General features: G+C 37.5%; 1 protein-coding gene across 2 annotated transcripts in view; it reads left to right on the top strand.

Moving 5' to 3' along the window:
- Positions 1 to 7,996: 7,996 nt before the first annotated feature.
- The window catches only part of LOC131070228 (protein REPRESSOR OF SILENCING 3), a 62,066-nt gene continuing 58,132 nt past the window's right edge, over positions 7,997 to 11,930 (top strand). Inside the window, exon 1 of one of the 2 annotated variants that reach the window (XM_058005734.2) lies at positions 7,997 to 8,507. In XM_058005734.2, the coding sequence (XP_057861717.1) occupies positions 8,283 to 8,507 (225 nt within the window). In that variant the 5' untranslated portion in view covers positions 7,997 to 8,282. The remainder of the gene's footprint in view (positions 8,508 to 11,930) is intronic. The other variant, XM_058005733.2, reaches the window with a different exon arrangement.

Genomic DNA, 11,930 nt, shown 5'->3' with positions numbered 1-11,930 from the left:
ATCATGTTCATATAAATAAATATTTTATTTATTTAATTATTATATCCCGAGTATTGTAGAAATCATAAATTTTAAATGGCTTGTCCTTTCCAACAATGTGACTTTTATCTATTTTAAAGAAACGAGGTTGCATTTATTGATCTGTCTTGTCAGAGCTAAGTTGACAACACAAAGATGGTTCTAAATATGTTGTCATTCTAAGCCCAACTCACATAGAAGATTGTAATCGAGTGCTTTAGATTTGGGATTAGATTTTTAGAGCTTTGGACAAAGAGTTGCAGAGATTTTTCTTGGATTCTCGGTATGTTCTAGATGTTCATCGACTTTATATAGAGAACAGGTTGGAGAGGACGGGAGCATACAAGTTTTTTATAGTGTAGAAGTCAAAGAGAGCGCATAGAAGATGGTGAACTTTGTAGGGCTCAGTTGCCAGAATTGTGAGGAGCTTCTGGAAGTCCAGATCAGAGACCTTTTTGTCACAGAAGAATATATATATGATGCAATCCGTGGCATGGTGGAAGTCTCTTTGAACATAGATAGGCACTGGTGCGATGGGTTTATATATGAGGTTGTGTTGGTTCCTCTGGTGGATATATTAGAATCAAGGGAAAGGCGTGTTGAGCTAATGGAGGGATTTGTGAAAGGAGTTAACGAAGATGTTGTGGCGGATGCCATTTTTGAGTTGCAGGAAGGGGTTAAAGAGAGTGTCCTGAAAGTATACTTTAACCTTGAAAATTATTTCTCTTTGGATTCAGATGAACATAGTGAATCATGTGGGTTTGAAGAAGGCAATGAGGAGCATTCAAAGGATAGTGAGAAAGAGAGGGTAAGAAGAGAGAAGAGGGAAAGGGAGGCTGAGAGGGAGAGGATAATAAATTTTGGGGAGGAGGCGTGGGAAGTGTTAAGATGTGCAGTGATTCATGAATGACAACCTGGCTCCTTTTCGTAGGTTCAGGAACTCAGAGGATTGGTGAATTTTGGAGGCATCTACAGAAAAATCTCTTCAATTTGGGTGAGTATGCAATGCTGATCCTCCAGTTCATGAGAGGTTAGGAATTGTTTGAATGTAGACGTTCATGTGGGCTTTAAAATGTAGTGGCTAAGGCCTGAATGCAAAGTATTGATGATATGATTTGTAAATCGTGTTATGTAAGTGTGTCTTAGAAGGTTGTGTAGCGAATGATAGTGAGGTTGATTGTGTGTTAAATATGCTTGTGTCTGGTTAGGGAAGGATGACAGGTATTTCAAACTACTAGTATGAGTCAAGTTGAAATATGTAATCTCTTTTTTGAAGCAATATAGGGAGCTATCCCCATTATAGTTAGCACTTATCTCAAAAAATAAAAAAATAAAAAATATTATAAATTTTAATTTATATAATTAATTCATTTTTCCCCTTCTAAGCCTTTCATCATTCAAATAAATATTTTATTTTATTTCAATCATCATTTCCGTAAATGAAATAAATATTTTATTTATTACATTGCTCCCACTTCCTCTATTAAATAAATAAACTTTTATTTGGACAATTAAATCATTTAATTTTCAGTCTATGACACGTAACATTTATCTCTTAATCTTCGTCTGCCCAACCCCTTCATTATTTTATTATTTCTTCTACATGCCAGCTTATTATTTAATCATTTTGTATACGTACCCTTTAATCCTAGCCAACCATCTTAATTCTATCCCTCCATTTTCTAAAAGGTCTTGTATATAATAAGATTCTTTCATCTTCATCCATCCTAATACGCAATTTAGCAATATGGCATTCTAGCATTGGAGCCTACTCTATGCATTCTAGCATATATTTTTTGCATCCACCATATTTCATAGATTCATTGACCATGGATTCTTGTGCATGTGCTTTTCAGAGCATCATTTTTTGAACACAAGGTCTTTGGTGATATAAGTGCAATGGAGTAGATTTTACTATATGCGTGTATTGCTTAGTTCATTTGGCTTTGCATTGTGTGGGTATTGCAGGTTCTCTATTGATGATGATTAAGTAAGTCCATATCTTGTCTCCTAAATTTTTAGATATATTTTTCTCTATACACCTCAATAACACTGCATGTTGAAGACAAAGGTCGGAATGGCAACACAATCGGTTATTCACACATTGCGAATGAGGCCCGCAGATGCCTATGTTATATACGACCAACAAGTAGTGACCCTCCTAAGTATTCGTATGCTTGCCACTCAAGATCATCGTTAACAATAATATTGGATTGTGATCCATCAGACATCTTCTAAAAAAGGGTGCATGTGATGTCCCCATCCAAATTATAATATAGTCACTATACTTCATTAATGATCGATTAAAAAGCATACAGAACACTGATAATCATTCCATCACAACCTACTGCATAGCAATTCAGTTCCTCCCTCTTTGACGCTAATTTTTTTTAGTCAATAAATAGCTGGATAGGCCAACACCTTGTATTGTTGTGTAGGAAAAATTTACAGGAATCAGAGGTGTCTATATGTTGTTAAAACCTCTGTCAAAGCAAAAATGCCCATAGACTCGTCATGCAGGCTGTATCCTGTAGATTAAAAACTTTTAGCAGAGGTGTCTATGTACTGTTATCCCTGTCACATACATGATAAAATAAACAACAAGAAACCATAGCATTTCGCCTGCTCAAAGTGAGCATAGGGAACAAAAAGAGAGCCAGTATGCTCCATATCTACTATTAACTGCTAAAAGTCCAAAGATTACAAAAAACTTTCTAAAACCAAACAACAAGAAACAATAATAGATCTAAACATTGGGAAAGAGAGGGCCAACATCATTCCTTGCTGCTGGAGGAGTTAGATATAGCTTCATGCACCATCTGTCCAGTACGAGCTTCTGCGATCATCGGACAATCCATTTCGCAGTTCACATGGGCCAAATCAACAACAATTTCTTCAATGAGCCTCGTGTCCTCCGGTATCCGCATTTCACCTGGGGCCAAACCCCAATTGTTTCCCTCCTCAATCTGACCATCCTTGGTCACACCAATATCTTGCCTCCCCTGAAGATTTTCATCACGAACAAACTACCCCATATCAAAGAAATCCGGGTGCATCATACAGTCTACCACATAAAGCAGGAAATTCAAATTGCGTTGTCTTTCCATCCTGTTCCGATTGAAATCCTCCAGTTCCATGCTCTAAATTAACCAGAACTTCCTAGCTTCATTTGCTCCCTCACGCAACATGTAATACTGATTAGCCACGGGGATACGTTTCTAATCATTACTGTTGTCCAACATTGAGTCAATTTTCTCCAAAAAACAATGGTGAAAAAGCTTCGGGCACAATAGCTTCGTTTTGGGTTCTCCATCCCCATTTCGATGCACAGAGCCAAAAACATAGAGGTGATATTCGTGTTCACTCGATATCTATGCTTAGCACGGAGAAATTCCTGCCCTAGCACCTTTTTGACGGCATGAAGAACCAGAGGATGATTTGATGCCAGAACCATCAACAAACGCCTGTCCGAAATATTCGCAAGAAAAGATATTTGCTACTTTGTGGATTCCAGCAGAACAAGAGTGTCTATCGCGACAACGTCCAAACTCAGAAAACACTCTTTGACGCTAATTAATGTCAGTAAAGAGCACCAATTCATTATTGGAAATACATGTCTCTTTCGAAATAAGTATCTATTCTAAAGATTCTACCTCTTACTTGCTATGGGGATATTATTAATAATCTGGTATGATTGATTCAATGTAGAAAAATGGAGAACAAGGATGATAGACAGATGAGGAGGGCTCGATCACGAATCTCCACCACTGCAACAAGATGCATATGATATCCCCTCATCTCCCACTGCACTCCACATATCATTTCAAATCAGTATTGGAATGTCAAAAACACATGGTACTCTTCTGTTGAGGAAGATTGCTAATCTATATTTACGCAAACAGCCGGATGAATGTAAACTCTCTTATCTAGATGAATATCATATATACGAAACAACTGAGGTGGAATTCAGATATAAGGTTCATGTAACTAACATTGGTTTCATGAGGCCAATTTCCATAAATAACATTTCTACGGATTTCAAAATGGGGAATAATATCTTATTATCTAAGATGCACATGTACAAAAAAGACTATAAGACAACACACAACTACATTGATCATTTTCTTCATTCACTAACATGTTAAACTAAGGACCATCAATATTACTTGATAAAATACATGAATTTTATTCAAACATTTCTACTGAATGAAAGAATAATATGCATCAATATATATAAAAAATGACCTCTTATAAGAAATTACATAAGCCCTGAACATTATTAATAGGGAGACAGTACAGTGCAAGTAATATCAAAGCACATAGAGAGAGCAAAAACCTGGAAATTTTGGACGTTTCAGTGGACTTCTCAATCGTCCTTCGAAATGAACAACCTGCATGGATAACTAGTGTTAGTGGTAGTCTATAGTGGGAAGTAAATGCAATTCAAGACACATAGAATGAACCTACATGATCAAATCTGAAATTGCATTTAACATTCAATATAAACTAACCCTAAGTAATGCATATTGCCAAAATTATGTGTCAGTTAGCCATAGTGCCAGAGCTATGACGAAGATAGTGTAAAAATATGTTTGTTATAAGTGCTTAAAACATAATACAAATCTAATGTGTCCTAATAAGCTAGCAGTGAAAAAGACAAATATTATTAGTCCATGAACAATGAATACAACAAATAATAAAAAAAGTAAACTCAAACATAACAAGACCACAACTGTCTCTATGCAACCCATCTTGGAATTTCCTTCCCCACTTGCAATGCAGCTAGTTCTTTGCCCCTACAATCATGCAAGCTTGTGCATTGACAATCTATCCACATTCAGCTTCACCAGATCCCATAATTTATAGGCTCCTCAATTTCTAGTCGCAACCCTGATGGTTTGCAAAAGACCGATTGCGTGTTATACACACCCAAAAATCCGATGCCTTGACATATGGTGTGAATTTTTTTTATGCTGACTCCACGTCATTAGGGCCCACGCAATGTCCACATCGTCACTACCCATGTGATGGACATTCTTGCCTTCCAAGTTAATGGCTTTGCATGTTATTGACCACACAACACGAAGAGATAAACATTAAATGCGTTGTTATTGAACTAACCCTAACAAAGTCACGTCTCCAAGTTATTGTCCCCAATTACTTGTGTGTTATAGTACAATATTAGCCGTGGGAGATAACTGTCTCCCACTACTTTCCCGCCCGCCCAACAAAGCACTCTGCAGTCTCCTGGCGGTTTGATCAATTGCGTGTTATACGCCCCTCCAAACCAAGCAACATGATGTGTTGTGTGGACGTCCTTTCCGACGAGACCACGTCATCACAACTCGTGCATGGGCCCACCTGCAACTGGGCATGGGTATGCATGTATGTTATGCATGCCATCGGTACGACACTAATGTTTTGGAGCCCGGATAGCTACGTCGTCCGGGGCTAAAGTGGCTCCAAAACCGCACGTCAATAACACAAACAAATTAATAGTGCACAAAATTTGAAAAAGTACAAATCGTTAATTGTGATCGGCAGAATTAGCTGTGACTTTGATTTTTAAAATAATTTTGAAAAACTCAATAACATGAGTTTTATAACACCATTTTTGACCTAATTCTGCTGATCACAATCAACCATCTCAAATCTTTTGACAAATTTCGGGTTATTGACTCTTCTTGCCTTTTTCGAGCCAATTTAGTCAGGGAGTGCCTGGAATAAGTGGTATGAAACTTCGTGTTACTGACTTTTCCAGAAATCATAGATAGTTGTTTGTGATAGGCAGAACAAGATATTTTTAATGTTCCTAGTCATCCAATGATGCATATGTCGGTGTCTATGTGTTTGTGTTTGTGTCTGTGCCATTCTCCGTATATATAACATGCAACATATAATTGCCTATGTATATATGTACGTTAATGTCTGTGCGTGTCCATGTGCATGACATATAGAGAGAGAATGACATATGCATAACTGGTTGAGTAGAGAAATGAAGCACTAAAAATACGAGTATCAATGGATTGAACATGAAGGTTAGTCAGTTGTTTTGGAGCACACAGGCAATGACAAACACACATTATACGAGCAACGACGACAATAAGGGCAAACATGCATTATACGAGCGACAACGACAACAAGGGCAGACACAGGTGTGTGCATGATATATATAGACAGAGACTGAAAGACATACAATCACACAAATATACACACATACATATGCATAATTGTATGACTATAAAAATAGAACACTAAAAACCATGACACATTTCAACAAGGTTACTAGGTAGACTGAATCATTTTTCGTGTCAAGCTTTAGGGTTTACTAAGTAGGCTGTTAATATGAGAGTTACTTGTCTGTACCGACGAGGGATTATGTTGTATAGGTGAGGAAGAGGTCAGAAAGTTTGATATTTATGTGTATATATGCATGTTTATGTGTGTGTGAGTGCATGATATATAGAGAGAAAGAATGACAGACACATAAACACATATACACACAGACATATGCATCAACACAATTTTTTTGTGGCATTTTGTTTCTTAAGTAGCAAAAATTAAAGAACATAACTTTCGTAACCAGCACAGGGATTGAAGAGGAATGTTTCATTTGTGTATATATGTATGTTTATGTGTGTGTGCATGATATATAGAGAGAGAATAACAGACACAAACACACAAACATATGCATAGTTGGCTGGCTAGAGGAACATAACACTTATAAAAATGAGGCATTGCAACAATTTCAAAGTTATACAAAGCCAATATAACAAATAAAACAACATGTTGGGCCCTATCATCTAACCTTTTGACAAATAAAACAACATTGTTCTGTTTGGTTGGTACAAGGAAACAACAAACATTTAAAAAAAAATTCAAAATTTTAACATACAAAAAACGAAAAAAATGGCATTTCATCTTTCACAGCTCCGCTCACTATGGAAAACTGGCACATGTGATTAGGCAAATATACACACCTTTTATACTCTTCTTCACCCAGACACCAGAGAAACATGCACGCTTGGCTTCCTCACACCTCCACTTCAATGCTGCAAATTACAAACAAAATTCACAGTGAACAAAGTAAATGCTAGAAAACAAAAGAATGTCATGTTATCCATTAGGGTTTCAACTACTTTCACAAAACATGAAATTCACTGTGAACACGGTAAGGCAAATGTTAAAAAATAAAAAAAATGTCGTGTTATGTGTTATGGTTTAAACTATTTTCGCACAACTTAACTGTTACTTGGAAATATTTCGCACAATTTGAATAATACTCTTGTTATCTGTTAGGGTTTGAACTTACCGCCGTCACCAAACCCAAATCGCCGATCTCGACACCTCGTATCCAGACCTACGTTACAATACCTCCTCCTTGCACATGAAAAACAGGCGTGTTAGCAGGTAATAACAATAATCGCACACAACTCGCATTATTATTGTGGCCAACTTTGTCCTCACCTTCCCAATTACCTCCACCAGATACACAGGTCCCTCACTCTGTCAACTTCCTGATTCAATCAAGGACATTCAACTTGTACGAAAATAATCCGAAAATTTCAAATGACTGTGTTATTGACTCTTTCTACCGGTTGGACATTATATTTTTGAAAATATAAATTTTTAGTATACGTGATGCAACGCCCGTAACCGAGAGCGGCGAGGTTCAAATTTTAGCTGCGTACCTGTAACCACGAGAAAGGCCAGCGAAGTAGTACCTGCGTTGAAGCTTTTCCATCGAAACAAAAACGACAACATCGTCCACATCATGGGACCTCAAGTTCCATTCACATCAACGATGAGTCTCGAGTATTAGGCTTATGAGATTCTGTCCGGACAACTGCGATGCACTGTTGTATCATGAAGGGAGCCCAAATAGCTACTGGCCTCAGTAGATCCCCCACACGTTTTGGCTTCTCGTTTAGGTCCCCGTACACGTTCTGTCTCCTTTGGACGCGTCTATTCTGACTCCAAAATGGCAGTACAGATTGACTAACACGCGTGCATTTTACACTGTCGATTTTGCAATAAACCGCTGCGATTGACTAACCTATCGCTAACACGCTGTACGAAAAATCTGTTTTGGAACCAAAATAGCTTCAGCCGCCTCCTCTCCCCTGCTGTTCATCGTCACTAAAATCAATCTTCCATTCATTCATTTATACCGCGGAAAGTCGCATAAAACCCTGACACAGTAAATATGCTTTCATGGCATTGAGTGATGCTTGGTTAGAGAGTAGAAAATTAGAAAACTGAGAATGGAGATAACAATGAATGGAGAAGAAGGGGAGAAGGGAGATGCAATGAGCAGAATCTTTATTGGGGGGCTAGGAGCTTCAGTTACAGGCGACGAACTGGAGAGGATCTTTTCTTCATTTGGTCGAATCCATGGCTTGGACATTATTCGAACAAATAATCGCAGCTTTGCTTACGTGAATCTTCAACCAGCCGACGAGAAGTCTCTCTCTAAACTTTTCAGCTTGGTAGGTTTTCGTGAATGCTTATTCTTTGTTTAGATTCTTTATTTTCTGCTTCCCTAATTTTCTGCGCCAGAATCAATATTTGCAAAACGGAGTAGAGAAGTGTGAGCTTTCTTTTTGGTTGTTATTAATGCATTCATCTTAATGGAATTTAGTAATTTGGTTTACCGTGATACGTTTCTTTTACTAGACGACATATGAGCTATAAATCTCTTATATCGAAGTTTTAAAAATTAAAGCAATAGTATGGGATTGGGCAGACCTGTATCATTTTAATTTTGGATAGTGGAGCTAGGAAGCCGCACTGCGTGTAACCAGGGCAGGCTGGATGTTTTATTCCCTGGATATCACATGAAAGGAAATACAAAAGGGTACATTAATTTATGATCTGGGCATAGTTACTTTGCACTAAAATTCAGCATAGAAGATGTGCATTCGTGAACTTACAAAGTAATTATTGGAAGAAGCCAATCTATACCTTGAAACAACAAAGGCACTGTAAACTTAAGAGGTAGAGCATCTAAGAATGCCAATTATAGTTCTGAGAAGTTTCCAAGTTCATGTCCTAGCTAGTCACAGATTTGGAAACCAAACTCAGAAATGTAGATTGAGTTGAGGTCTGGAAGAAAACAAGTCACACCCTGAACCACAAAGGGGACGTTAGTTGAAGTAGTAGATTATCTCAGCGTGCTTAACATATTTCTAGGAAACTACAAAGTTTGTGCCCTAGCTGGTCCATGGAAAATAACAAGAGTTTCATGTGAGCGGTGTTTCTACAGTGCATCAAATTATATGATATGACAGTGTATTTTCGAGTTAATGGACTTGGACCAAAAGGTTAAGATTTTTTTCAAAATTCAAAAATTTTAACTGAGAAAAAATAAGATTTAAAAAAAAAGAGAGAAAAATCTACTGATTCAAAAATTAAAAGGCACTTCTTCAGGAACTTCGGAAAAAAAGGAACAGAAGAATATTTCAAGGAACAGAAATGCCGGTAGAGTTAATGGTTTCCAAAATCGAGAATGCAATAACAGAAGTAGTTGACAATGCTGCAATAAATCAGAAGTTGAAGTATTCCTTCACTGCTTGTGACTGCGACATGAGGAAATCTTTGTCTGGCTTGGTGGTGCTCCCTGTTTATGGGACCCTGCGAGTTCATCTGTCTGCCAATCCGAGGGCTGAAACACTGTCGATCCATCCCAATGATGGATGGATTAAAACAAATTTATATGGAGCTTCCCATGGGACTTGAGGGAGTTCTGGTGTTGGCTTTGTAGTTAGAGACCACAAAGGTAAATTCTTGGCAGTAGTTGGAAGAGGAAACGGACAATGAAGCCAAATTCCAAGCAGCCCTTCTTAGTGTGAAGCTTTGCAGCAAGTTCAAATTTCGAAAGTTTCACTTGGAGGGAGATTTTTTAATTACTATCAATGCCATTAGATGTAGTAATACCCCAAATTGGAAATTAAAAAATTTCCTAGCACCCATCTGAAATTTCCTTGATGGCTTTGAAGGCTTTGAAATATCCCATGTATACAGGGAAGAAAACAAAGTGGCCAATAAGTTGGCCAACTGGGCAATTAACATGATAGAAAATGAATGTCACTTGGATCTGATTGATGCCTGGCACAAGTTCCCCACCAATTGAGTTGCATTAGAAGGCAAATGAGAACAATGATATCATTTACTGAGTGATTGGTGATGCATAGAAGATTGAGACGGATTTATGACGAATTGGCAGAGAGGCAGAACTTCCATGCTTGGTTGTATTCTGTGCCTCCCCTTTAGTGTGGAGGCCGAGGATGAGGTTGTGAATGGTAGTTTGGAGGCCTCTGTTTCTAAGTTTCGTTGCTTTATTGGCAGGTCTCTTTAATTTCTGTTTGTTATGGTGGGGCTATGTCTGGATTTTCCCTTGCCTATTGTTTTGGGGGCTTTTTGCTTGTTCTGGCCTCTGTATATGTTGGACCTTTTGATAAGTTGGCGCCCTTGACCATGGCACCTGTTGGGAGCATTTTGAGGGCTTTGACTCTAGCTACTGTTTTCGGGTGTGGCCACTTAGCCATTTTCACATATCAAAAAAATAAAATAAATTGTTTAAGGCATTTCAATAGCATAGAGATATCGAGAGCAAATCAAATTGAGATTATAGCCCATGAATTGCACTACATAGATTTTCTCATTTATGTTCATATCTTTGATCACATTGTATTGCACAAAGCGTATTGTATAGTGCATAGATAATAACTACATGTTAATAGTTTTTAAATTTTTAGTTGCAATCTACATTGTAAAGTCACCTACAAACTAAGTACAAATTCAAAAAAATTAGATGTAGCCAATGACTCTTGCTGCTATTACGATAGCGACATTAGAGGGCTGTAGGTCTTGATAATGATGGTCCTAGGTTAGAATTACTCCTAAGTTGTTCAACTAGATTATTATCAAGGTTGGTCTTTGTTAGGATATCAAACTCATTAGGATTGAGAAGGACATTATCATTTGCGATCCACATAGAACCTAGATTGATTTTGTCAAGGCCAATTGGCTGGTCTTCCCCAATGTTACTTGATTTTTTCCATATAAAAATTAGATTGGGCAACTGAAAGTGAAACAAAAACAATGATTACAATTTATAATTACAATTGCAAGTATTTCAAAACTCTATCTTTGAACTCTCTTTAGTTTTGGGTAGAGCTTGTGGTGAATGAACACCAAGTCCTTCATTCTTTGTTGCATTATATGGTTGCATTTTTTTTGGAATGTATGTATTAAAAAACACTCCAAGTATTTTTACAAAGTAGATCAATTGCATGATTGACTTGAAATGCGCATCACCATCCATTGAAATTTTTTGGCATCTTGGCTACAAAAATGCTACCATCGTGTTGAAAACCACAAATTGTTTTGAGATGATATTATGTAAGATCTATGAAAAGCCTAACACCTCTAATGTGCATGTCTACATATAGAGTCTACTTGGTTTGAAGGTTGTCTTGCCTTGCACACTAAGCATGCTTGAAAAAAACCCATAACATGCTTGTATATTGGTAGTTCTACCCGAATTGTATCCAATGCTACTGGGGTAGGGAACATTTTCTCCATGCACATGAGTAGGCCCTATGTTACTTTTGTTAATTTTAGAATCAGACTGTTAAATTTAGATAGCAATGACAGAAAATCAACACAAAGAACACATAGAACACAAGGGTACCCTGGGAAAACCTCCCTCTTGGAGGTGAAAAACCCAGCAATCAAAATCTCAGATTGTATTAGACCAAATCGGTATGATTCTTACAAGTTTTGCTTCAACACTTGAAGCAATATATCAGCACAGTATAATCCAAACTAGGGCATACAGCAGTATGACAGTGCTAGGGCAAACTTATCTGAATATCCTTGCTGTAGATGGTTAGCTAATCAGGTAAAGC

Source organism: Cryptomeria japonica, chromosome 2 (assembly GCF_030272615.1).
Source record: "Cryptomeria japonica chromosome 2, Sugi_1.0, whole genome shotgun sequence".
Classification (NCBI taxonomy): domain Eukaryota; kingdom Viridiplantae; phylum Streptophyta; class Pinopsida; order Cupressales; family Cupressaceae; genus Cryptomeria; species Cryptomeria japonica.
The sequence above is the reverse complement of the archived record's forward strand: the minus strand, read 5'-3'. Positions and strand labels throughout refer to the sequence as shown.